The sequence below is a fragment of the Pongo pygmaeus genome, chromosome 15 (assembly GCF_028885625.2).
Source record: "Pongo pygmaeus isolate AG05252 chromosome 15, NHGRI_mPonPyg2-v2.0_pri, whole genome shotgun sequence".
NCBI lineage: Eukaryota > Metazoa > Chordata > Mammalia > Primates > Hominidae > Pongo > Pongo pygmaeus.
In genome coordinates, this window is record NC_072388.2 from 32,846,335 (window position 1) to 32,874,292 (window position 27,958).

The 27,958-nt window shown below is 43.9% G+C and overlaps 1 protein-coding gene across 2 annotated transcripts; it reads right to left on the reverse strand.

Annotated features, from left to right (window-relative positions):
- Positions 1-855: 855 nt before the first annotated feature.
- Positions 856-27,340, reverse strand: EAPP (E2F associated phosphoprotein). Of its 2 annotated transcripts, XM_054449082.2 has the most exons (6): positions 27,107-27,340; positions 23,660-23,841; positions 21,301-21,396; positions 17,698-17,815; positions 13,051-13,161; positions 856-1,432 (listed from the first exon to the last, which is right to left on the reverse strand). In XM_054449082.2, exons 1-6 carry the CDS (start codon positions 27,178-27,180, stop codon positions 1,156-1,158), a joined length of 858 nt encoding a protein of 285 aa, XP_054305057.1. In that variant the 5' UTR covers positions 27,181-27,340; the 3' UTR covers positions 856-1,155. The 2 variants fall into 2 exon arrangements, with proteins under 2 accessions (XP_054305057.1, XP_054305059.1); XM_054449084.2 differs by lacking the exon at positions 17,698-17,815 and having other exon boundaries at positions 1,394-1,432; positions 27,107-27,328.
- Between the last annotated feature and the right edge of the window lie 618 nt (positions 27,341-27,958).

Genomic DNA, 27,958 nt, shown 5'->3' on the forward strand with positions numbered 1-27,958 from the left:
CTCAAGTGATTCTCCTGCCTCAGCTTCCTAAGTAGCTAGGATTACAGGCACCCACCACCAGGCCTGGCTAATTTTTGTATATTTAGTAGAAATGGGGTTTCACCATGTTAGCCAGGCTGCCCAGGAACTCCTGACCTCAAGTGATCAGCCCAGCTAGGTCTCCCAAAGTGCTGGAATTACAGGGGTGAGCCACCATGCCCGGCCAGAATTTTTAAGTCTAGTCAGAAGGGGAGGTTGCTTTCCCTCACCATAAATTTATATTTTAAAATGTGCATTCATTAAGTTTAGAATACTGGTAAGTGTACTCCTTTTCAGAAAAGGAACTTTATTACTTAAAGCATCTGACAGTACCTACTCCATGCAATTGTTTGTTTCTTTGTTGTTTGTTTTGAGACAAAGTCTTACTCTCTCACCCAGGCTGGAGTACGGTGGTATGATCTCAGCTCACTGCAACCTCAGCCTCCCAGTCCCAGGTTCAAGCAATTCTCCTGCCTCAGCCTCGCAAGTAGCTGGAATTACAGGTGCGCACCACCACGCCCAGTTGATTTTTCTATTTTTAGTAGAGACAGACAGGGTTTCACCATGTTGGCCAGGCTGGTCTCAAACTCCTAAACTCCTGAACTCCTGATCCACCCGCCTTGACCTCCCAAAGTGCTGGGATTACAGGCAGAAGCCAAGGCTACCGGCCTACTCCATGCAATTGTAACAGTTACTAAATACTGTCATTCATCATGTAGGGTGGGGGTGAATAAAGATACATCTTAGCAAAAATAATACAGACAATTCAGGAAAGAGTTTCCAGTTTAATTACATCAAAGCTATATCCAAAATAAAAATAACACTCAGAAACAAAGATTGCTTATAATTCCAGAACATTTTAATTCTCAAGAGCTTTAATAAAAAGCCCCACAGTTTCCAAATGTTCTTCAAAAACAGAATGAATATCAGTCCCATCAATAAAGGGGAAAATCAAAGAAAAAAAAAAGGAGAGGGTGAGAAATGTAAGAGATGAATGAAGGTTGACAACTATTCTCCTTTAAAAAGAGAAACACTGCTTCCTCAATGTCACTGAAGGATATGAACAGGCAGGAGGAAAGTAACTGTCCATATTTGCCTTATATACAGTATTGGGTAATTAAATGCCAGTTGGGCTGTTTAGGAATGGCTTGCTAAAACATTGAAGAAATGAAAGACTTCATCCTTGTCGTAGACTGCCACTTCAGTGGAACATTCTGTACACATGACTGGGTGATAGATTTCTTCCACATCTGTCTCTGCCTTCTCGGCAGCATCTTCCTGGTTAGACCTCATCTTCTTACGGACCCGCCTTTTCTTCCTGTTCTCTGAGGCTTTATATCTTAGAACCTCCTCTTTGTTAATAGAACAATTCATCACAAACATTGCTCTATATTGAGTTTTGTATGATTCATGCCTAGGAGAAAAATGAAATGGAGAATTGGGGTTTATGTTCTATGTTAATAGTTTATCCATTTAGATAAAATTTAAGAATACCAAAAACTTACTGAAATACTAACCAAAGACAAGACATAGGAACAAAACAGCAAGTTTAAAGAAATTTTAAGCAGTTGTTTTAAGAATAATTAAAACTTGTGAACACAGCTCACTGCAGCCTTGAACTCTTAGCCTCAGTGATCCTCCTGCCTCAGCCTCCCTGGTAGCTGGGATTACAGGCACAAGCCACTGCACCAGGCAGAAGAAACATTTTAGTATATAACAGTACAAAGAAGAAATGTATCCTCTTTCCTTCCGCTTTTTGAAAGTAACTTTTATCTCAGGGGAAAAAAAATTATTTGCTCTTCAAACTTAGACAAAAGTTGTTGGAAACTTGCCAGGTAATGTGCAATAATCTTTGACTACTGTCTTTTCACATTGTGGCCTGAGACTCCGCCCTCTTCTCATTGTAGATGGTGCCATTGTGGTCAACATTTTAGTAAAAGCTACAGGTTTAAAAGCTTGAGGAGCTTCTGACTTTATAATGTCTACTCTTAGCTATTATATATTTAATCAGTCTAATGTAGGGGTCCCCAAAGCCCAGGCCACAGACCGGTACCAGCCTGTGGCCTGTTAGGAACTGGGCAGCACAGCAGGAGGTGAGCAGCGGGCAAGCAAGCATTACCAACTGAGCTCTGCCTCCTGTCAGATCAGCGGCAGCGTTAGATTCTTATAAGCGTGAACCCTATCGTGAACTGCACGTGCAAGGGATCTAGGCTGTGTTCTCCTTATGAGAATCTAACTAATGCTGATGATCCAAGGTAGAACACTTTCATCCAGAAACCATCCCCCCACTTTGTTCACCTCATACATGTAATATTTTCCTACTTATTTTCCCACTTAGTAAGTTGGGTTTTTTTTCCCCCTTAGACTTCATGCAACAAAAATATCTATCTGGCTAAAAATATTAATCTTCACCTTCACTACCACCATAACCACCAGGAAGTAAGAATGTGCACGTGGGCACTTCTCAGGGAAAAATAATCTAACCTTTCAAAAATATCTTCAAACATAAATAGTTCCAGTTCCCTGTGTATGTGCTTGCATGACTGTATCTGTCTCAGATCTCTAAGAATCCCTTATCACATGTTTGTATTTTTCCCTTTCTCTGTATCTCTTGTGCATCAGAACAAATCATTTTTTCTAAATTTTTCCTTTTTTTTTTTTTGAGACAAGGTCTCACTCTCTTGCCCAGAGCAAGAGTGCTAGAGTGCAGTGGCACAATCATGACTTACTGCAGCCTCTACCTCATGGGTTCAAGTGATCCTCCCACTTCAGCTTCTCAATTAGCTAAGACTACAAGCATACACCACCATGCGTGGCTAATTTTTTTCTTTTTGTAGAGATGGGGGGGTCTCCCTATGTTGCCCAAGCTGGTCTCGAACTCCTGGCCTCTAGTGATCCTCCCACCTCAGCCTCCCAAAGTGCTGGGATTACAGGTGTGAGCCACCAGGCCCAGCCTAAATTGTTTTCTTAAAGAACACTCACCAAGGAAGGAGGGGTGTGGTGGCTCATGCCTGTAATCCCAGCACTTTGGGAGGCCAAAGCGGGTAGATCACGAGGTCAAGAATTCAAGACCAGCCTGACCAACACGGTGAAACCTCGTCGCTACTAAAAATACAAAGATTAGCCAGGCATGGTGGCACATGCCTGTAATCCCAGCTACTCAGGAGGCTGAGGCAGGAGAATTGTTTGAACCCGGGAGGCGGAGATTGCAGGGAGACGAGATTGCGCCACTGTACTCCAGCTTGGGCAACAGAGTGAGACTCCATCTCAAAAAAAAAAAAAAAAAACACTCTAAGAAGTCTTAAATCATTTCCCCAAACTTTAAATAAAATTTTCATTAAAAAAAATTACTCCATTGTATTGGAACCTTGCATTAATATGGAACATAATTTTCACCAAGGCCAATTAGATCATGAAGAAACTTTTGAATACAGGCACCCTGTGTTATGGTTTAAGTGGAAGAGAGGCAGCTTAAGTACAAAGACCTCATCTCATAAACATAGTCTGTGTTAACTTACATGCAAAACGCTTAAGGCTCATATGTACAGTAAATAATTGTTGCAAATCATCATAAACCTCAAGCCAGCTAATAAGAATAAACTACAACTGGTTACTCATTAGTTCCTAAAACAAATCGACCACCCGTATCATTATTTATTTTCAGTTAACTTGATGCAGAACATGTACTAAGCCAGCCACTTCTAAGGCTACTAATACAAGAAAAAATCATGCCTATAATCCCAGCACTTTGGGAGGCCAAGGTGGACAGATAGCTTGACGCTAGGAGTTTGAAACCAGCCTGGCCAACATGGTGAAACCCCATCTCTACTAAAAATACAAAAATTAACCGGGTGTGGTGGCACATGCCTGTAGTCCCAGCTACTCGAGAAGCTGAGGCACGGGGAGGCGGAGGTTGCAGTGAGCGGAGATGGTGCCACTGTACTCCAGCCTGGACGACAGAGTGAGACCCTGTCTCAGAAAAAAAAAGGAACCCCTAATTTACAGGTAAATCAGATAAGAGGCATGGGTAACCTGGGGACCGCCTGCTTGCAATGGCATCTGAAGTGGTGGGGGCAGTCTTGTTAAGACTGATCTCAACCTGTGGGTTCTGCACTAACTCCAGGTAGTGTCAGAATCATATTGTAGGACACTCAGTGTCCACAGAAAATTGAAGATTGCTTGATATGGGGGGGAAAGCCCCACACATTTGGTGTCAGAAGTGCTGTGAGTAGAAATATAGTTTTTCTTTTAAGGTGTTATATCATTGTACAACACATATGCAGTTTTACCCAATCCTTATTAGCACTAGCAAGTGCTTTATTAAAAAAGCTACTTTTTAAATAAAAATGTTTATCGATATATCATAGATGCACATATTTTCAGGGGGTACATGTGATAATTTAACATATTCATATAATTTGTAAAGATCAAATCAGTGTAATTGAGAGATCCATCACCTTAAATATTTATTTATTATTATTTCTTAAGACAAAGTCTCACTCTTACCCAGGCTGGAGTACAATGGTGTGATCTCAGCTCACTGCAACCCCCGCCTCTCAGGTTCAAGCGATTCTCCTGCCTCAGCCTCCCAAGTACCCAGAATTACAGGCGCGTGCTACTACACCCAGCTAATTTTTGTATTTTTAGTAGAGACAGGGTTTCATCATGTTGGCCAGGCTGGTCTTTAATTCCCGACCTCAGGTGATCCGCCCGCCTCAACCTCCCAAAGTTCTGGGATTACAGGCATGAGCCACCATGCCCAGTCAATATTTATCTTTTCTTTATGCCAGAAACATTTGAATTACTCTCTTCTAGCTATTTTGAAATATATAGTAACTTTTTTTTACAATAGATTATTTTAAACTATAATTCATCCTGCTGATCAATGGGCACTTAGGTAGATATTTTGGCTCTTATAAATAGTGCTACAATAAACATGAGAGCACAGATATTGCTTTGATATATTGATTTCCTTTCTTTTGGATATATACCCAGTAGCAGAATTGCTGGATCATATGGTAGTTCTATTTTTAGTTTTTTGAGGAACTTCCATACAGTTTTCCATAGTGGCTATACTAATTTACATTCCCACCAACAGTGTTCAAGGGTTCCCTTTTCTCCGCATCCTCACCAGCATCCCATATTCTCTGTCTTTTTGATAAAAGCCATTCTAAACAGGGTGAGATATCTTATTGTGATTTTGATCTCCATTTCCATGATTTCCATTTCCATCCACTATTAGTGATGTTGCACGTTTTTTCATATACTTGTTGGCCATTTCTCTGTCTTCTTTTGAGAAATGTGTATTCCAATGTTTTGCTCAATTTTTTTTTTTTTTTTTGAAGTTTGAGTAAAATTGGTATTAGTTCTTTGAGCCATCAGGTACTGGGTTTGTTTTTTTTTTTTTTATAAGGGGCTTTTTACTATGGCTTTAATCTCATTACTCATTATTGGTTTGTTGTTTTTCTATTTCTTCATAGCTCAATCTCGGTAGGCTGTACGTGGTCAGGAATTTACTCACTTCCAGGTTCTCTAATTTGTTGGCATATAATCATTTGTAATGGTGTCTAATGATTTGTTTTTTTTTTTTTTTTTTTTGAGACGGAGTCTTGCTCTGTCGCCCAGGCTGGAGTGCAGTGGCGCGATCTCGGCTCACTGCAAGCTCCGTCTCCTGGGTTCACGCCATTCTCCTGCCTCAGCCTCCCGAGTAGCTGGGACTACAGGCACCCACCACCATGCCCGGCTAATTTTTTTGTATTTTTAGTAGAGACGGGGTTTCATCGTGTTAGCCAGGATGGTCTCGATCTTCTGACCTTGTGATCCGCCCGCCTCGACCTCCCAAAGTGCTGGGATTACAGGTGTGAGCTACTGTGCCCAGCCGATCGTATTTCTTTTCTTTTTTTTTTTTTTTGAGATGGAGTTTCGCTCTTGTCCAAGCTGGAGTGCAAGTGCGTGATCTCAGCTCACCACAACTTCTGCCCCCCGGGTTCAAGTGATTCTCCTGCCTCAGCCTCCCAAGTAGCTGGGATTACAGGAATGCACCACCACACCTGGCTAATTTTGTATTTTTTAGTAGAGACAGAGTTTCACTATGTTGGTCAGTTTCGTCTTGAACTCCTGACCTCAGGTAATCTGTCCACCTCGGCCTCCCAAAGTGCTGGGATTACAGGCATGAGCCACCATGCCTAGCCTGATTCCTTGTATTTCTGTGGTCTCAGTTGTTATGCCTTCTTTTCTATTTCTAATTTATTTGGGCCTTCTCTCTTTTTTTCTAAGAGGTTTGTCAATTATATCTTTTAAAATTATCAACTTTTAATTTCATTAATCTTCTGGCTTGTTTGTTTGGGTTTTTTGGGGTCTCAATTTCATTCATTCCTGCCTTGATCTTTATTATTTCTTTCCTTTTATTTATTTAATTAATTAATTTTTTTTTGAGATGGAGTCTAGCTGTGTCTCCCAGGCTGGAGTGCAATCGCGTGATCTCGGCTCACTGCAACCTCTGCCTCCCAGGTTCAAGCGATTCTCCTGCCTCAGCCTCCTGAGTAGCTGGGATTAAAGGTGTGCGCCACCACACTTGGCTCATTTTTGTATTTTTAGTAGAGACAGGGTTTCACCAGGTTGGTCAGGCTGGTCTCAAACTCCTGACCTCATGATCCGCCTGCTTTAGCCTCCCAAAGTGCTGGGATTACAGGTGTGAGCCATCATGCCCAGCCTCTTTCCTTCTATTAATGTTGGATTTGGTCTGTCCTTGCTTTTCTAGTTCTTTGAGGTGTATCATTAGATTATTTGGGTGAAATGTTCTATAAATGTCAGTTAGGCTTCTTTGGTCTACTGTGTAGTTTAACTCTGATGCTTCTTTATGGTTTTCTACCTGGATGATTTGTCCATTACTGAGAGTGGAGTGTTGCAGTCCCCTACTATTATTGTATTGCAATACTAATACTGTATTGTATCTCTCCCTTTAGAATTTTTTTTTTTTTTTTTTTTTTTTTTAGATGGAGTCTCACTCTGTCACCCAGGCTGCAGTATAATAGCACGATCTTGGCTCACTACAACCTTTGCCTTCCAGCTTCAAGTGATTCTCCCACCTCAGCCTCCTGAGTAGCTGGATTACAGGCACCCGCCATCATGCCCGGCTAATTTTGGTATTTTTGTGGAGATGGGGTTTCACCATGTTGGCTAGGCTGGTCTCAATCTCCTGACCTCACGATCCACCAACCTCGGCCTCCCGAAGTGTTGGGATTACAGGCATGAGCCACTGCGCCCAGCCCCTTTGGATCTATTAATGTTTATATACCTGGGAGTTCCAATGTTGGCTGCATAGATATTTATACTGTTATATAAATTCCTCTTGCTGAATTGACCCCTTTACATAGTAAACTTCTTTGTTTCCTTTTTACAGTCCTTGATTGTAGTCTGTTTTAAGGACAGCTATTCCTATACTGGTTTCTAGTTGCATGAAATATCTTTTCCCATTCATGTTTGGTCCATGTGTCCTTACAAGTGAAGCAAGTTTCTTCTAGGCAGCATATAGTTGAGTCTTGTTTGTTGATCCATTCAGCCACTGTCTGCCTTTTAATTGGAGAAGTGAGTCCATTTACATTGTGTTACTACTGATAAGTAAGGATTTGCTACTCATATGGCTTGGGTCTGTGTCCCTGCCCCAATCTCATGTCAAATTGTAATCTCCAACGTTGGAGGTGGGGCCTGGTGGGAGGTGACTAGATCTTGGGGGCAGATTTCCCCCTCGTGCTGCTCTTGTGATAGTGAGTACTCACAAGATTTGATTGTTTAAAAGTATGTGGCACCTCCCCTCTCACTCTTCCTCTTGCTCTGGCCATGTAAGATGTGCCTGCTTCCCCTTTGCCTTCTGCCATCATTAAAAGTTTCCTGGCCAGGTGCACTGGCTCAAGCCTATAATCCCAGCACTTTGGGAGGTCAAGGCGGGTGGATCACCTGAGGTCAGGAGTTCAAGACCAGTCTGACCAATATGGTGAAACCCCACCTCTACTAAAAATACAAAAATAGCCAGGAGTGGTGGTGTGTGCCTGTAGTCCCAGCTACTTGGGAGACTGAGACAGGAGAATTGCGTGAACCTGGGCAGCGGAGGTTGCAGTGAGCCAAGATCGTGCCACTGCACTCCAGCCTGGGTGACAAGCAAGACTCTTTCTCAAAACAAAAAAAAAAAAGTTTCCTGAGACCTCCCCAGCCATGCTTCCTATACAGCCTGTGGAACTGTGAGCCAACTAAACTTCTTTCTTTATAAATTATCCAGTCTCGGGTATTTCCCTACAAGCAGTGCAAGAGCAGACTAATACAACTACCGGCATTTTGCTGCTTTTTTTCTGGTTGTTTTGTAACTCTTCCCTTCCTTACTGTCTTCCTTTGTGATTAAGTAATTTTCTCTGGTAGTATGTTTTAATCCATTGCTTTTTGATTTTGGTGAATCTATTATAGGTTTTTGCATTATGGTTATCATGAAATCACAAAAAAAACTTACAGATATAACAAAGTTCTTTCTTTTCTTTTTTTTTTTTTTGAAACAGAGTTTTGCCCTTGTTGCCCAGGCTGAAGTGCAGTGGCGCAATCTTGGCTCACTGCAACCTCCACCTCCCTGGTTCAAGTGATTCTCCTGCCTCAGGCTGCTGAGTAAGCTTGGATTACAGGTGTCCGCCACGACTCCTGGCTAATTTTTTATATTTTTGGTACAGATGGGGTTTCACTATGTTGGCAAGACTGGTCTCGAACTCCTGACCGCAGGTGATCCACCTGCCTCAGCCTCCCAAAGTGCTAGGATTACAGGCATGAGCCACCATGCCTGGCCCAGTTCTTTCTTTTCTCTATTTTTTTCTTCTTTTTTTGAGACAGAGTCTCACTCTGTCACTCAGGCTGGAGTGAAGTGGCGTGATCTTGGCTCACTGCGACCTCCACCTCCTTGGTTCAAGCAATTCTCCTGCCTCAGCCTCCCCAGTAGCTGGAATTACAGGCACACGCCACCACGCCCAGCTAATTTTTATATTTTTAGTAGAGACAGAGTTTCACCATGTTGGCCAGGCTGGTCTTGAACTCCTGACCTCAGGTGATCCACCCACCCCCACCTCCCAAAGTGCTAGGATTACAGGCATGAGCCATCACACCTGGCCCTTTATTTCTGAGACAGAGTCTCACTCTGTCCCCCAGGCTGGAATGCAGTGGTGCAATCTCAAGGCTCACTGCAACCTGTGCCTCCCAGGTTCAAACAATTCTCGTGCCTCAGCCTCCCAAATAGCTGGGATTATAGGCAAATGCCACCACGCTCAGCTAATTTTTTAATATTTTTAGTACAGAGGGGTTTCACCATGTTGGCCAGGCTTGTCTCAAACTCCTGGCCTCAAGTGACCCACCCGCTTCGGCCTCCCAAAGTGCTGGGATTACAGGATGAGCCACCACACCCAGCCTGGCATTTTTTTTTTTCTTTCATTCCACTCCCTCCTGATCTGTATGGTTTCCACGGAGAAGTCTGTTGCCTGATGAACTGTAGCTACTTTATATGTTATTTGCTTCATTTCTCTCGCTCCTTTCAAGATCCTCTCTTTGTCCATAACCTTTGGACAGTTTTATTGTTTTATTGTTATATGCCTGGGGGTAGTTTTATTTGAGTCAAATGTGTTTGGTGTTCTCTGGCCATAAATATCTCCTTCTCAAGTTTTGGAACATTTTCTGCTATTATTATTGTAATTATTATTTTTGAGACCAAGTTTTGCTCTTGTTGCCCAGGCTGTAGTGCAATGGTGTGATCTCAGCTCACTGCAACCTCCGCCTCCTGGGTTCAAGCAATTCTCCTGCCTCAGCCTCCCGAGTAGCTTGGATTACAGGCATGCACCACCACGCCCAGCTAATTTGTTTACATTTTTAGTAGAGACAGGGTTTTACCATGTTGGCCAGGCTGGTCTCGAACTGCTGACCTTAGGTGATCCACCCACCTCGGCCTCCCAGAGTGCTGGGATTACAAGTGTCAGCCACCATCCCCAGCTACTGCTATTATTTTTTTGAATAAGCTTTCTACTCCTTGCTTTTGCTCTACTCCCTCCTGAGTACCAATTCTTAGATTTAATCTTTTGAGATAATATTTTATATCTTGTAGGAGACCTTCATACCTTTTCTTTCTCCTCTGATTGTGCATTTTCAAACAGTCTATCTTTAAGCTCACTGATTCTTTCTTTTGCTGATCCTTTCTGCTGTTGAGAGCCTCTGATGAATTTTTTAGTTCAGCAAATTTATTTCTCAGAGTTCCCAGATTTCTTTTTTTTTTTTTTTGAGATGGAATCTCGCTCCATCGCGCAGGCTGGAATGCAGTAGTATGATCTCGGCTTACTGCAACCTCCACCTCCTGGGTTTGAGCGATTCTCGCGCCTCAGCCTCCCAAGTAGCTGGGACTATAGGCGCGTGCCACCACGCCCAGCTAATTTTTTGTATTTTTAGTAGAGACGGGGTTTCACCGTGTTAGCCAGGATGGTCTCGATCTCCTGACCTCGTGATCAGCCTGCCTCTGTCTCCCAAAGTGCTGGGATTACAGTGAGCCACTATGCCCGGCCGAGTTCCCAGATTTCTGTTGTATTTTATTTTGTTCTTCTTTTAGACACAGAGTCTGACTCTGCCACCCATTCTGGAGTACAGTGGCACAATCATGGCTCACTGCAGCCTCGACTTCTGGGGCTCAAGTAATCTTCCCACCTCAGCCTCCAAAGTAGCTGGGTCTATAAGCATATGCCAAGACACCAACTAAGTTTTTTTCGTTTTCTGTAGATGCAGAGTCTTACTACGTTGCCCAGACTGTTCTCAAACTCCTGGCCTCAAGCCATCCTCCCAGCTTGGCCTCCCAAAGTACTGGGATTACAGGTATGAGCCATTGTGCCCATAATTTTTTTTTAATTATTTCGATCTCTTTGTTAAATTTCTCTGATAAATTTCTGAATTGCCTGGGCTGTCTTGGAGATCACTCAGTTTTCTTAAAACTGCTATTTTCAATTCTTGGTCAGAGTTCACATATCACAGTATTGTGATATGTGATAAGGGTTCAGTCACTGATTCCTTGTTTTGTCCATTTGAAGAAGTCGTGGTTCCATTTGCTACTGTGTCTTGTGGATGTAAATGTATGTCTTTGTATTGTCTTTGTATGTATGTCTTTGTATGTCTCTGCTTTGCTTTTTTTGGTTATTAGATATGTTTACCTAGAGATTCTTTGTAATTTGCAATTTGCATGTTGATATTCTTTCTTTTTCCTTTCTTCCCACTACGTCATTGCTTCCTTTTTGGCACTAGATGGCACTTTAAGCCTCAGTTCTAGTAAACACTGAGCGTGCCGCCTGTTCCAAATGAAGCGGGGGGTGGGTCCCAAAGAGGATAGGGATATCCCAGTAGGATGGGAATGCTGGATAGGGGTTCACACTTGGGACCTGGCTTTGTCTCTAGCTGTCCTTCTTTGTCTGTGGCTATCCTCAGGGATATTTTTTCCTTCAGGCACTCTCAGTGCTTCCTATGGGTTGAAGCAGCGACAGATCTCTTACCAGAGAACTCAAAAAGGTAAAGAAGCTGGTTGTACACTTCAATCTTACTTTTTCTAATGTAAAAATCATGAGCTCAGGGGAATTTTTCTGCTCACTTGGTGCCAGGCAGATTGTGGAGAAGGATAAGCAGATATGGAAGAACAATTCTCTTACTGTCTGCTTTAAGTTTTTTTCACTTCTCTGTGGCCCTAGAAACTATCTCCTCCTTATATTGAGATCTGGGATACTGGTGGTGATAGCTTCAGTGCTGTATATTTGGTTTTGGTATTCTGCAGGGGGAAGGAAAGCCAGTTTGCTTCTATGCTGCTATTTTGCACTAGAAAAGATACCTTTTTTTTTTTTTTTTGAGAGAGAGATGGGGATCTCACCTTTGTTTTGTTGCCCAGGCTGGAGTGCAATGGTGGTCACAGCCCACTGCAGTCTTGAATTCCTGAGCTCAAGCCATCCTCTCACCTAAGCCTATCGAGTAGCTGGGTCTACATGCATACATCACTATACTCAGCTAATTTTTTATTTTTTTATTTTTTGTAGAGATGAGGTATCACTATGTTGCCTAGGCTGGTCTCAAACTCCTAGGCTCAAATCATCGTCTTAGCCTCCCATAGCACTGGGATTACAGGCATGAGTCACTGTGCCCAGCTTTAAAAGTATAAAAGCTACATTTAATATAACCATATATAATCAAAATTAATCGTATAAAAATTAGTCACACAGCACCAAGAATCTAAGTACAGAACCTTATCAGAATTCCTGAGTACCTCAAAAGTCTGTTTCTGGGCTGGGCACAGTGGCTCACGCATGTAATCCCAGCACTTTGGGAGGCCGAGGTGGGCAGATTACTTGAGGTCAGGAGTTCGAGACCCACCTGGCCAACATGGTGTGACCCTGTCTCTACTAAAAACACAAAAATAAGGCTGGGAGTGGTAGCTCACACCTGTAATCCCAGCACTTTGGGAGGCCAAGGCAGGTGGATCACAAGGTCAGGAGTTCAAGATCAGCCTGGCCAAGACGGTGAAACCCTGTCTGTACTAAAACTATAAAAATTAGCCAGGTGTGGTGGCAGGCACCTGTAATCCCAGCTACTTGGGAGGCTGAGGCAGAATAATCGCTTGAACCCGGGCAGCAGAGGTGGCAGTGAGCCAAGATTGCATCACTACTCTCCAGCCTGGGCGACAGAGTGAGACTTCATCTCAAAAAAACAAAACAAAACTATATATATCTAGATCTAGATCTAGATCTATATACACACAAAAACTAGCCAGGCATGGTGGTGGCCGCTTGTAATCCCAGCTACCTGGGAGGCTGAGGCAGGAGACTCACTTGAACCCACGGGGCAGAGGTTGCAGTGAGGCGAGATTGTGCCACTGCACTCCAGCCTGGGCAACAGAGCGAGACTCTGACTTCAAAAAAAAAAAAGTCTGTTTCTGATTTAAACAAAATATGTGTGTGTGTGTGTGTGTGTGTGTGTGTGTCCTTCATCCATTACCTTTGGCAATCAAGGCAAAGTGTGGTCATGCAGGCAGGACAATTCAAGACAGCATCACTATTTGGAACAGGCTGTTGCTGACGTGACCTCTGTGGTCCCAAACCATGGTAACTAGAACAGAAGAAGAAAGTGGGGAGAAAAACATATTAAAACCAGATCTTGGTTTCTAATGTCATTTTCCAATAAAAAGAACCAGTACTCTTCAGAGAAATGGCTAATTCTAGGAATGAGGAATACAAGATGAACCTGGAGCATCTTTTAGTGCCAGAAAAGAAGGAAGTAATCAAGAAAACAAAAACAAAACAGTGAGGTGGTTATGACAAAGGGAAACCGGAGCCAACTGAACGAGTCACCAACTGCCAAAGCAGAAACAAACTGAGCAACAAAATAAAGTAGGATTGGATTACAACCCAAAGTATAAAATAAATACCCACGAGTCCATGCTAATATAAATGTACTGAATAAATAAATAAATGGGGGAGAACAGACAAATCCCCACACAGAATTCTAAACAATCTATAAAGATGCTCTTCCCTCACAGTGGTAGAATATAACTCCCTAGTCCTTAAGTCTGGGTTGGACACAGTGACTTCCTTCTAAAGAGTACAGTATGGTAAGGCGGGGTAAAAGACTAACTTTACAGCAGAGAAAGTTAACACTGGTCAGCAAGGTGATCAAGGTCAACATCAACACACAAAACTCAGGTTGGTAGTATGTACTCTTGATATAATGTGATGAAAATGGCTCTCTACTTCTATGTTCTTACTCATAAAAATCCATAATCCCATCCTAATTATGAGAAAAAACAACAGACAAATTCCAACACAGGGGCCTCCTACATATACCTGATTAGTGTTCCTCAAATTAAGGGCACTGAAAACAAGGAAAGCCTAAGAAACTGACAGAGTCAAGAAGAGCCTAGGGAGACATGATAACTAAAAGTAATGTACTATCCTACGTGGGATCCTCAAACAGAAAAAGAACAGTACATAAAAACTAAGGAAATGTTTTAAAATTATGGACTTTGATTAATAATAATGTATCAAGGCCAGGCGCAGTGGCTCACGCCTATAATCCCAGCACTTTGGGAGGCCAAGGCGGGTGGATCACGAGGTCAAGAGATCAAGACCATCCCGGCCAACATGGTGAAACCCCATCTCTACTAAAAAAATACAAAAATTAGCTGGGCGTGGTGGCACACGCCTGTAGTCCCAGCTACTCAGGAGGTTGAGGCAGGAAAATCGGTTGAACCCAGGAGGCAGAGCTTGCAGTAAGCCGAGATCATGCCACTGCACTCCAGCCTGGGCGACAGAGCGAGACTCCGTCTCCAAAAAAATAAATAATAAATAATAAATAATAATGTATCAATATTAGTTCATTAATTGTGACAAGTGTACCAAAAATAAAAGTTCATGAATTTTTTAAAAACAGTAAAGCTACATTAAAAAACAAGCACACAGGCTGGCCACGGTGGCTCACGCATGTAATCCCAGCACTTTGGGAGGCTGAGGTGGGTGGATCACAAGGTCAGGAGTTCAAGACCAGCCTGGCTAACATGGTGAAACCCCGTCTCTACTAAAAATACAAAAATTAGCTGGGCATGGTGGCGGGTACCTATAATCCCAGCTACTTGGGAGGCTGAGGCAGAGAACTGCTTGAACCCAGGAGGTGGAGGTCGCAGTGAGCCGAAATTGCGACACTGCACTCCAGCCTGGGCAACAGAGCGAGACTCTGTCCCAAAAAAACAAAAACAAAAACAAGCATAGAGCCAGGCTGGAATTACACCTGTAATCCCAGGCCAAGGTGGGCAGATCACTTGAGCCTAGGAGTTTGAGACCAGCCTGGGCAACATGGTGAAACCCTGTCTCTATAAGAAAATTTAAAAAAAAAATGAAAATAAAAATAAACAAGCATAAACTGGGCATGGTGGCTCACACCTTTAATCCCAGCACTTAAGGAGGCCAAGGTAGGAGGGGATTGCTTGAGCCCAGGAGTTTAAGATCAGCCTGGGCAACACAGTAAGACCTCGTGTCTATTAAAAATTAAATTAGAAACAAAAAAAACAAGCTTGCACTCAGGAGGCTGAGGCAGCGGGATTATTTGAGCCCAGGAGTTCAGGGCTGCATTGAGGTGTGATAGCATCACTGCACTACAGTCTGGGCAACAGAACAAGACCCTGTCTTTAAATTTTAAAAAAAATGACCGGGTGCGGTGGCTCATGCCTGTAATCCCAACACTTTGGGAGGCCGAGGCGGGTGGATCATCTGAGGTCAGGAGTTCGACACCAGCCTGACCAACATGGAGAAACCCCATCTCTACTAAAAATACAAAATTAGCCAGGCGCAGTGGCACATGCCTGTAGTCCCAGCTACTCGGGAGGCTGAGACAGAAGAATCGCTTGAACCTGGGAGGAGGAGGTTGCGGTGAGCCAAGATCACATTTGCACTCCAGCCTGGGCAACAAGAGCAAAACTCCGTCTCAAAAAAAAAAAAAAGGCCTGGCACAATGGCTCACACCTGTAATGCCAGCACAGGAGGTGAAGACAGGAGGATCACCTGGGCCAGGAGTTCAAGATCACCTTGGGCAACACAGCTAGACCTCTCTACTAAAAAAATTTTTTTAATTAGCCAGGCGGTGTGTGCCTATAGTCCCAGCTACTCAGAAGGCTGAGGTGGGAAGAGTGCTTGAACCCGGGAGGCGGTGTGTGCCTACAGTCACAGCTACTTAGGAAGCTGAAGCAGGAGGACTGCTTGAGCCCAGAAGTTTTGAGGATACAGTGAGCTATAACTGCCCCACTGCACTCCAGCCCAGGCATCTCTTAAAAAAAGGTGGGGGCGAAGGGTGTGGAAACATCACAAACATCCATCCCTCAGTGGATGAAAGGATAAACAAATTGTGGTATATACATACAATGGGATACTATTCAGTCATAAAAAGTAGAGAAGTACTGACATATGCTAAAATGTAGATGAACTTCAAAAGCACTATGCCCAGTGAAAGAAGTCAGATACAAAAGGTCACATACTGTATAATATCCCATTCATAAGAAATATCTAAATAAGCAAATCCACAGAGACAGTGCACAGATCAGTGGCTGCCAAGGGGCTGAGGGGAAGGGTAGGGAAACTACCTAACAATACAGCGTTTCCTTTTGGGATGATGAAAATGGTTGAAACTACATAAAAGTGGTGGCTGTACAACATTGTGAATGGTATTAAATGCCACTAAATTGTTCACTTTTAAAGTGGGTACTTTTGTTATATGAATTTTATCTCAAAAAAAATTTTTAACTGTTCCTTGCAGAGCAGGGCAACCCCATAAGCAGTGTACCTAGAGTAGCCTCATCTCAATTTTTTTTTTTTTTGAGACAGTCTCACTCAGTCGACCAGGCTGGAGTACAGTGGTACAATATCAGCTCACTGCAACCTCCACCTCCTGGGATCAAGCGATTCTTGTGCCTCCAGAGTAGCTGTGATTACAGGCACACACCACCATGCCCAGGTAATTTGTGTATTTTTAGTAGAGACGGGGTTTCGCCATGTTGGCCAGGCTGGTCTTGAACTCCTGACTTCAAGTGATCCGCCCACCTTGGCCTCCCAAAGTGCTGGGATTACGGGTGTGAGCCATCACGCCCAGCCTCATCTCAATTTTTAAAAATCAAATTTGTAAGAAGTTAAAAAGAACAATTTGCTAAATCCACTCTTCATCCACAAAAGCTTTTTTTTTTTTTTCAGACAGGGTCTCATTCTGTCGTCCAGGCTGGAGTGGAGTGGCGTGATCTTGGCTCACTGCAACCTCCACCTCCCAGGTTCGAGCGATTCTCCCGCCTCAGCCTCCTGAGTAGCTGGAATTACGGGTGTGCGCCACCATGGCCCCACTAATTTTTGTATTAGTAGAGACAGGGTTTCACTATGTTCGCCCGGCTGGTATCAAACTCCCAACCTCAGGTGATCCACCTGCCTCGGCCTCCCAAAGTGGCTGGGATTACAGGTATAAGCCACCACCCCGGCCCATCCACATAAACTCTTAATCTCAAAGTAATTTAAAACAGCATCTGAAAAAAAAAGTCAGTTTTTCTTGAGGGAGAGATTGACTAACGCAGCCTAAATTCAACGTTTAAAAAAAAAAAAAAATTGTCGGGCCGGATGCAGTGGCTCACGCCTGTAATCCCAGCACTTTGGGAGGCCGAGACGGGTGAATCACGAGGTCAGGGGTTTGAGACCAGCCTGGCCAACATGGTGAAACCCGGTCTCTACTAAAAATACAAAAAATTAGCTGGGTGTGGTGGCAGGCGCCTGTAATGCCAACTACTCAGGAAGCTGAAGCAGGAGAATCTCTTGAACGCAGGAGGCGGAGGTTGCAGTGAGCCAAGCTCGCACCACTGCACTCCAGCCCAGGCAACAGTGCAAGACTCCATCTCAAAAATAATAATAAAAATTTAAAAAATTTAAAAAAAAGGTCTCACTAAAATTTGCTGGTTATTTTCAAAATAAACTATTGAGCAGTTTTTTTCCTCTAATTTTTTTGTTTGTGTGTGTGTATGTGTTTGTGTAAACATATACACATATATTCAAAATGTGAATGTAGTAAAAATTATCTTTCAATCTTTTTTTCTAAAGATTCTAAATATTAACTTTAAGTTCTTACCCCCTTCTCTGTGCATCAACCCAGGCCTGATCTCTGTTATCTTTTTCAGGATCATACAGTAATTCGTCATTTGTTGGAATCTTGTGTTGTCTCTTCTTTTTTTTCTTGGTCACCTGTACTAATTTGGAAAATGTTAGGATATGGCTAAGAATCATGTGTCAAGTTCACACTTCTTTAAATGAAGAGTCTCATTTCCCAAGCTACAAATTTATTTTTATTTTCCCTAAAAAGTTAAAAAAGGGACGGGCGCAGTGGCTCACACCTGTAATCCTAGCAGTTTGGGAGGCCAAGGTGGGTGGATCACCTGACGTCAGGAGATCGAGACCAGCCTGGACAACATGGCGAAACCCTGTCTCTACTAAAAATACAAAATTAGGGCCAGGTGCGGTGGCTCACGCCTGTAATCCCAGCACTTTGGGAGACTGAGGCGGGCAGATCACCTGAGGTCAGGAGTTCGAGACCAGCCTGGCCAACATGGTGAAACCGCCTCTCTACTAAAAATATAAAAATTGGCTGGGCATTGTAGCAGCCACCTGTAATCCCAGCTACTTGGGGGCCCGAGGCAGAAAAACTGCTTGAACCCAGGAGGCAGAGGTTGCAGTGAGCCGAAATCATGCCACTGCACTCCAGCCTGGGTGACGAGAGTGAGACTCCGTTTCAAAGAAAAAGAAAAAAAATAAAATAAAACACAAAATTAGCCAGTCATGGTGGCAGGCACCTATAATCCCAGCTACCTGGGAGGCTAAGGCAGGAGAATCACTTGAACCCAGGAGGTAGAGGGTGTGGTGAGCCGAGATCACGCCATTGCACTCTAGCCTGGGCAACAAGAGCAAAACTCTGTCTCAAAACAAAAAGTTAAAAAAAACCGTTCATCTAAACAAGTGCTTGTCCAGGTAGGGTGCGGTAGCTCACATCTATAATCCTAGAGCTTTGAGGGGCTGAGACAAGAGGATCGCTTGAGGCCAGGAGTTCAAGACCAGCCTGGCCAGCATAATGAGACCCCATCTCTACACAAATAAAAATTAAAAATTAGCCAGGCACACCTGTAGTCCTAGCACACCTGTAGTCCTAGCTACTAGGGAAGCTGAGCTGGGAGGATGGCTTGAGCCTAGGAGTCTGAGGATGTAGTGAGCTATAATTGCACCACTGCACTGCTTGGAGCCTGGGTGAGAGTGAGACCTATCTCTAAAAAAGTTAAAAATTTAACAAAAATTTAAAAAATAAAGTTCTTCTCCAACTAATAAGGCATTAAAATGACAGAGGAGGCAAAAATTGTTTATTTACCCAAAACTGGTATCTCAAGGACTAAGTTCAAACAATGAGAATTCAGAGACTCAAAAGAGCCACTCAAAACAAGCCAAGAATAGAAATTATTTATGATGTATGAATATATATATAAAATGCTACTAAAATTAGAACAAAAATATTTCAAAAGTGAATTGAAAAAAAAACAGTATGAGGTCAGACACAGTGGCTCACATCTGTAATACCAGCACTTTGGGAGGATCGCTTGAAGCCAGGAATTCGACACCAGCCTAAGTAACAAAGCAAGACCCAATCTTTACAAAAAAAAAAGACAGGAAGAGGAAAAAAACAAAAAATAGAGGAAAAAAAAAACTATGGTCATCTACATACACTAGACTTTTTGAATGTATTCTAGCAGGCAGGGAGTGGTGGCTCATGCCTGTAATCCCAGAACTTTGGGAGGCCAAAGTGGGCAGACAACCTGAGATCAGGAGTTTCAAACCAGCATGGCCAACATGGCAAAATCCTGTCTCTTCTAAAAATACTAAAAGTAACCAGGTACGGTAGCGTGTGCTTGTAGTCCCAACTACCAGGGAGGCTGAGGCAGCAGAATCGCTTGAACCCAGGAGGCAAAGGCTATAGTGAGCCAAGACTGTGTCACCGCACTCCAGCCTGGGTGACAGAGTGGGACTCTGCCTAAAAAATAAATAAACAAGGCTGGGTGTGGTGGTTCATGCCTGTAATCCCAGCACTTTGGAAGGCCGAGGCAGGCGGATCACGAGGTCAGGAGATCGAGACCATCGTGGCTAACACAGTGAAACCCCATCTCTACTAAAAATGCAAAAATTTAGCCGGGCATGGTGACGGGCATCTGTAGTCCCAGTTACTCGGGAGGCTGAGGCAGGAGGATCGCGTGAACCTGGGAGGCAGAGCTTGCAGTGAGCTGAGATCGCACCACTGCACTCCAGCCTGGGCGACAGAGCAAAACTCTGTCTCAAAAAAAAAAAAAAGGAAAGAAAAATTCAATTTTGAAGAACATAGAGGCTGATTAAAAAGCAACGCATTAAGAAAAATTCTGCAGGAGGAGGCCGGGTGCGGTGGCTCACAGCAGTAATCCCAGCACTTTGGGAGGCTGAGGTGGGTGGATCACCTGAGGTCAGGAGTTCGAGACCAGCCTGGCTAACATGGTGAAACCCCGTTTCTCCTAAAAAAACAAAAAATTAGCCAGGCATGGCAACAGGCGCCTGTAATCCCAGCTACTCAGGAGGCTGAGGCAGGAAAATTGCTTGAACCCAGGAGGCGGAGGTTGCAGTGAACCAAGATGGCGCCATTGCACTCCAGCTTGGGCAACAAGAGCAAAACTCCATCTCAAAAAAAAAAAAAAAAAAAAATTCTGCAGGAGGATTAAAACATAGAAACTATTTGCAGGCATGAAAACAAATATTGCTGCTACAGGGAAACTAAAGGAAGAGGGGGCAAAAGCCCTGAGGAGGGGAGGTATTGAGTTGGGACACACTCTCTCTCACTCCCTAGGTACACCCAAGCAGCACCACTGTTGGTGCCATGTCCTCAGATGCCTGCATACCCAGCTTTTTTTTTTTTTTTTGAGATGGAGTCTCACTCTGTCGCCCAGGCTGGAGTGCAGTGGTGCGATCTCAGCTCACTGCAACCTCTACTTCCCTGGTTCAAGCAACTTCCCTGTCTCATCCTCCCGAGTAGCTGGGATTACAGGTGCATGGCACCAAGCCCGGCTAATTTTTTTGTATTTTTAATAGAGATGGGGTTTCACCATGTTGGCCAGACTGGTCTAGAACTCCTGACCTCAGGCAATCTGCCCACCTCTGCCTCCCAAAGTGCTGGGATTACAAGCGTGAGCCACCATGCCCAGCCCCCAGTTTTTCTTATTAATCAATCCTGCTTTTGTTTTCACATCAATGGCATCCACTTTATTTATTTATTTATTTTTTTGAGACAGTCTCACTCTGTCGCTCAGGCTGGAGTGCAATGGTGAGATCTCGGCTCACTGCAACCTCCGCCTCCCGGGTTCAATTGATTCTCCTGCCTCAGCCTCCCAAGTAGCTGGGACTACAGGCGTGCACCACCATGCCCAGCTTATTTTTGTATTTTTAGTACAGATGGGGTTTCGCCAAGTTTATCAGGCTGGTCTTAAACTCCCGACCTCAGGTGATCTGCCTGCATCAGCCTCCCAAGGTGCTGCGATTACAGGTGTGAGCCACCATGCCCAGCTGTAATTTCTTAAAAGACCAAGCTCAGAGGGAAATCCTAACATCCAATAATTGCTAGGTAAATCTTTTTTTATAAAATATAACTGCTAAACCTGGTAAATAGGTTACTTACCTGCTCTGTCTTCATCCTCAGAATCAGAATCAAAATATATATCATCGTAGTACCTCGTCGGAGCTGTTGCAACTTTTCCATTTCCTGAGGAAGATCCTATTCAAACCAGAAGTAAAGTTTACAGACTAAATCATACATAATTCACAAGGCGAAAAACTCCATATGTTCTTCCATTACCTCAAAGCAATATCAACTCATTCACAATCTCATTTGATGGTGAAATATTTTCACATCAGTGAATTACTCGATGTCTATGCCCTATACAGTTACAGAGAACTGGCCCTCCTTAAAATGTTCCAAATCTTGAGAAAATTCTTCTCTGTCCCTTCCCACAAATCTCATTAAATAAAACAGCCATATTTTCAGGTTGCCAGCACACATATCTCTACCTTTCAGTCATACAGTATACCGTGCAGAACATAGAACAAACATTTTGTTCTAAGAAACATTAGGAGAAAAAGGGTAAGATCCCTATAGGAAGGCAGGAGGAATGAGTCAAGGACACATTCTTCTCCTCAGTTGTGCCCAGGGCCATGACATTACCTATACTTATGTCATCATATGCCCATATCCCTAATTCCTCTTAGTTAGCATCTGCTTTAGTTTTTATTATATTTTTATATGCTTTCAGATTTTTCCAGCTAATACACAGCATATCAGGGTAGAAATCAATGCTGAAGAGTCCTACTTCCTTTTGGTTTTTTTTTTTGGTTTTTTTTTTTTTTTGAGACTGAGTCTCACTCTGTTGCCCAGGCTGGAGTGCAATAGCACGATCTCAGCTCACTGCAACCTCTGCCACCCGGGTTCAAGTGATTCCCCTGCCTGACCCTCCCGAGTAGCTGGAATTATAGGCACCTGCCGTCGCGCCCGGCTAATTTTTTGTGTTTTTAGTAGAGACGGGGTTTCACCACGTTGGCCAGGCTGGTCTTGAGCTCCTGACCTCGTGATCCACCCACCTCGGCCTCCCAAAGCGCTGGGATTACAGGCATGAGCCACTGCGCCTGGCAGAAGAGTCCTACTTTCACAAACCAGTTTTCAGGTCAGGTACATTTTACATAAAGACCAAGTATCAGAATGAAGTTATGTTTCATCACTCACTAAAGTGAAACAGGAATCTGTGATGATACATAATTAAATCTGCCACATTTTAGTGCCATCTAACCCTAAAAATACTTTTGTAAGTTTGTGTGTCTTTTCTTTTAACTGCAAAATAAAATTATGCAAGTAAACAGTATTAACTAATCCCTTTCCAAGAACACAAGACAGTCATCAAAGAAACTCCAAGCCAGGCACAATAGTTTACACCTATAATCCCAGCACTTTGGGAGGCCAATGCAGGAAGATCACTTGAGCCAGGAGTTTTAAGACCAGCCTGGGCAACATAGTGAGACCCTGTCTCTACAAATTTTTTTTTTTTTTTTTGAGACCAAGTCTAGCTCTGTCGCCCAGGCTGGAGTGCAATGGCACAATCTCGGCTCACTGCAACCTCTGCCTCCCAGGTTCAAGCGATTCTCCTGCCCAGCCTCCTGAGTAGCTCGGACTGCAGGCACGTGCCACCAAGCCCAGCTAATTTTTGTATTTTTAGTAGAGATGGGGTTTCACTGTATTGGCCAGGCTGGTCTCGAACTCCTGACCTTGTGATCCACTGCCTCGGCCTCCCAAAGTGCTGGGATTACAAGCGTGAGCCACCACGCCTGGCCTTTTTTTTTGAGACGGAGTCTCGCTCCGTTGCCCTGGCTGGAGTGCAGTGCCGCGATCTAGGCTCACTGCAACCTCTGCCTTCCGGGGTCAAGCAATTCTCCTGCCTCGGCCTCCCGAGTAGCTGGGACTACAGGCGCCTGCCACCACGCCCGGCTAATTTTTTGTATTTTTAGTAGAGACAGGGTTTCACGGTGTTAGCCAGGATGGTCTCAATCTCCTGACCTCGTCATCCACCCGCCTCAGCCTCCCAAAGTGCTGGGATTCCAGGCGTGAGCCACCGCGCCCGGCCCAAATTTTTTTTTTTAATTATCTGGGCACAGTGGTACATGCCTGTAATCTCAGTTATTCAAGAAACGGAGGTGGGAAGATCATTTGAGCCCAGGAGTTTTAGGCTACAGTGAGCTATGATCATGCCACTGCACTCCAGCCTGGGTGACAGAATGAGACACTGAATCTAAAGTAATAAATAAATAAATAACTTTTTTTTTAAATGAGAAAAAGAAGACTCCAGCTCAGCTGCCAAATACATTTACTCTTTCATTCAATAAATATTTATTGAGCACCTATTGAAAGTGCTGGGGACATAGAAGAGCACAAATAAGGTTCCTGCCCTTACAGAGCTTACAAAAATATATATAAAATTGAACCAAAAGTTTACCAGTTCCCAGAGAGGATAACTTGTCCTCCATTGTTTTCATGGTAGAATTTAATTCGGCTTCCATCTCCTTTTCAAATTCATCTTCACTAGATGATTCACTTTCTCCAGTAAGACATTCTCTGATGAGTTTTCGTTTTTGGTCAGGAGTTCCATGTAAAAGCACATCCACTTCATCCTCAGAGCTAGCATACATTTAAATCAAAAAGAATATGAATATTTAAAAATTAAAATAATTTAAAACTCCCAGCATCTCACTGTCCAACAACAATTTTAAGTATTACATGGTTGCATTTGATGTACTTCTACATTACATATAGCTGTTCTCACTTAATAAGCCAGTTCTGCATATTTCCAATCTTCTTTAATTTTTTTTTTTTTTTTTTGAGATGGCATCTCAGTCTGTCACCCAAGCTGGAGTGCAGTGGCATGATCTCAGCTCACTGCAACCTCCACCTCCCCGGTTCAAGCAATCCTCCCACCTCGGGTTCCCCAGTAGCTGGAACTACAGGCACATGCCACCATTCCCAGCTGTTTTTTTGTTTTGTTTTGTTTTGTTTTAATTTTTGTCGAAATTGGGTTTCGCCATGTTGCCCAGGCTGGTTTTTTTCTTTGTTTCTTTCTTTCTTTCTTTCTTTTGAAACAGAGTCTCGCTCTTGTCGCCCAGGCTGTAGTACAGTGGCATGATTTCTGCTCACTGCAACCTCCACCTCCTGGGCTCAAGCGATTCTCCCGCCTCAGTCTCCCAAGTAGCTGGGATTACAAGATTCAGAATCCGTCTCAAAAAATACATACATAGATATATAGATAGGTAGATATCCTGGTTGTGATACTGCACTATAGTTTTGTAGTATGTTAACACTGGAGGAAACTGGGGAAAGAGTACACAGGATCTCTCTGTATTATTATTATTATTATTTATTTTTTTTTTTTTGAGGTGGGGGTCTCCCTGTGTTGCCCAGGCTGGAATGCAATGGTGCCATCTTGGCTCACTGAAACCTCTGCCTCCCAGGCCCAAGCCAACCAACTGCCTCACCCACCTGAGTAGCTGAGACCACAGATATGCACCACCATACCAGCTAATTTTTTGTATTTTCGGTAAAGACATGATTTCATCATGTTGCTCAGGCTGGTCTTGAACTCTTGAGCTCAAGTGATTCTCCTGCCTCGGCCTCCCAAAGTGCTGGGATTACAGGTGTGAGCCACTGCACCAGACCTGTATTACTTCTTATAACTGAATGTGAATCTACAAAAACTTCAAAATAAAATGTTTAATTTTTAAAAACTGCATCACAAAGTGAGAGTTATTTTTTCTACAAATTTTCTTCAATCCTTGTGATTATTTCAACCAAAGTCTCAGTTTTCAGCACTGCTGGGAAAGGCAATACATCATGGACCCTAGATATGCAAGTTAAGTATGCCAAGAATGCAAGGTTCTGACCACTGTTCACTCCAGCCATTTCTCAGGATTGTGTTTGCAGCGAACAACCTTGAGGAATGAGATAATGTCTCCTTCCAGGACAAAGAGCAGATGTATTTACTCTCTGCTATGAAAGAGGTGGATTCTCCAAGCTCAAGTATTCTTTAGCCACGATGCCAACCCACTGAATGTGCAGCATTCTTCTAGGACCCTTAGCGTAATACCTGTAGGGTTGACAAGCAAGAGCAAGCCACACAAACATGATGCTCATGCTGCTTGCTGTGCTATGTGTAGTCTTATCTTTGACCCAGGAGTCTCATGTCTTCGGTCAGCTACTGTGAAACAGTAACAGGCTACAATGTATTAGCTTACAAACAGTGTAAAATTAAATCCTGACAGACACCTCTCTGACACTAATCTCCCTTTTTAAAATAATAACCATTTGGCTCAGAGCCTACAACAGGCAATACTGTCTGATAACATTGTTTTGTTTTTATAATATTTATCTTTAGTTACCTTACTAGTGGCAACTGTCACAGGATTATAAAGCTTCCTTAAAAAAATGATACAACAGGCCTGGCTCCGTGGCTCACGCCTGTAATCCTAGCACTTTGGGAGCCCGACGCAGGCAGATTGCCTAAGGTCAGGAGTTCGAGACCAGCCTGGCCAACGTGGTGAAACCCCATCTCTACTAAAAATACAAAAAATAAGCCAGGTGTGGTAGCGCATGCCTGTAATCCCAGCTACCCAGGAGGCTGAGGCAGGAGAATTGCTGGAACCCAGGAGGTGGAGGCTACAGTGAGCCGAGATTGCACCAGTGCACTCCAGCCTGGCTGACAGAGTGAGACTCTGTCTCAAAATAAACAAATAAATAATTGAGACATACATATATATATACCTCCTTTCATAGACAGGACCCATTAACTGAAATTCTTTTTCACAGGGAATCCTGGTATCTATCCTCACTCCCGACAAAAGAAATCTTAACAGCAGTCTGATTCCCATACATCTAATGTCTCCCCATGACAATATGAGGAAACATTGTTCTTCTGATTTTTTTTTTTTTTTTTTTTTTAAGAAATGAGGTCTCACTATGTTGCCCAGGCTGTTTCTTTACCACCAGGTTTAAGAGATTCTCTCGCCTCAGCCTCCCAAAGTCCTGGGATTACAGGCATGGGCCACCACACCCAGCCAACGTTGTTAATGAAAGCATGGCTTTACAGAAAGCTTCTTTAGGCAGAATGAATGTTTTAAAGTTTAAGAATAGGATCTGCTGACAGCTTAAGAAATAACTAAATTTGTGTGGAAATATCTTGGCAAAATAGCTTCAAGTTTCCCTGGTAGAATAAAGCCCACCCTTCTGGAAATCCCACGAACATTCTTCTGTGCCTATCTCAGGTCAATATTCTCTACAATGCTCTGCCAAGATATATATACTTTATCTTATTACCCTTATTTTACTATAAGCCTCTGGAAGACAAGGACCTTATGATTTACCTCTGTAGCTCAGAGCAAGCATAAAACAGTCCTTGTCAAAAAAAAAAAAAAAAAAAGGCTGTTTAATATTCCCTTATTTCTGTTTATGGCAGTTTAGTCTTCAAGATGGACACTTCACATTAAGTCCTGTGAGCCTCACAACAAACATAGTGTGTTATACTATGTTATATAGGTTATACAACTATGTTATTATAGTTCAATTTTACAGGTGAGTAATCGAGGATAAGGGACTTGACTTCCGTCACTCTGCTACTAAGCTGTAGAGACAGGTTTCGATCTCATTGCTTTTGAAGATTTACACGCGGTCCCCCGTGATTCCGGAATATCCCCCTTCCTACAGGCGACATCGGCCCCGCCTCCCCCGGGGCTGCGCGACCCCATCAGGAAAGCCCTTTGGCCTCGCACAAGTGACAGGCACGACAGGCTCCCGAGCCGCTAGGGTCTGCATAGGCTCGGCAGGCGCAACGAATGGAGGCGACCAAAGCCAGGCCTCGACCCAAATCCTCGGGGGCCAGGGTGGGGCGGGGGCCCACCTGCTCAAAGCCGGCTCCTCGTCGCTAGGCTCTTCAACCGCGTAGGGGTCGTAGTCATCCGGCAGCCGGTTCATGGTGGCCTGCAGCGGCCTACACCTTCCACAAGCAATTTGCAGCGTCTCTGTTTACACTGCAAGCCCAGTCCCTAAAGCGCCCCTGACGCCACTTCCGCCTGAACGTCCGAGTCCCCCTTGCGCGCCCGCGCAGACCGGCGGCACCGAGCGGGGCAGGTAGAAGGCGGGGAAGGGGCGGAGCAGGAGCGAAAAGGGGCGGGGACGGGACGGGGTCGGGTCTTAATCCCACCATTTTCTTTTTTTTTTTTTTGGAGACGGAGTTTCGCTCTTGTTGCCCAGGCTGGAGTGCAATGGCGCGATCTCGGCTCACCGCAACCTCCGCCTCCCAGGTTCAAGCAATTCTCCTACCTCAGCCTCCCGAGTAGCTGGGATTACAGGCATGCGCCACCACGCCCGGCTAATTTTGTATTTTTAGTAGAGACGGGGTTTCTCCATGTTGAGGCTGGTCTCGAACCCCTGACCTCAGGTGATCCGCCCACCTCGGCCTCCCAAAGAGCTGGGATTACAGGCGTGAGCCACCGCGCCCGGCCAATCCCACCATTTTCTTCCCCAGCTTCTGCTTACAGGAAAATAGCAGCTACCTTGTCACCAAAAATAATAATGATGGGCACCCTCATAAGTGACAGTCTCTGAGGTAAACACGCTACATGCAGTGTCTCACCACCTACGAAGCAGGAATCTAGGCGCTGAGGGACACACAGCACAAAATCCAGTAGGTCCTCAAACACCAGCACCCACATCCCTCCAACCTCGCCTCTAACCCTTATGCCTTCCACAC

What these genes read in the sequence shown, in the direction of transcription:
- EAPP (XM_054449082.2), bottom strand. Translation starts at nt 27,180, where the DNA reads ATGAACCGGCTGCCGGATGACTACGACCCCTACGCGGTTGAAGAGCCT. An exon ending in TGAGGATGAAGACAGAGCAG is followed by an intron (nt 17,816 to 21,300) that starts GTAAGTAACCTA and finishes TTTCCAAATTAG; the next exon opens with TACAGGTGACCAAGAAAAAA. An exon ending in CTTTGCCTTGATTGCCAAAG is followed by an intron (nt 1,433 to 13,050) that starts GTAATGGATGAA and finishes TTTTTCTCCTAG; the next exon opens with GCATGAATCATACAAAACTC.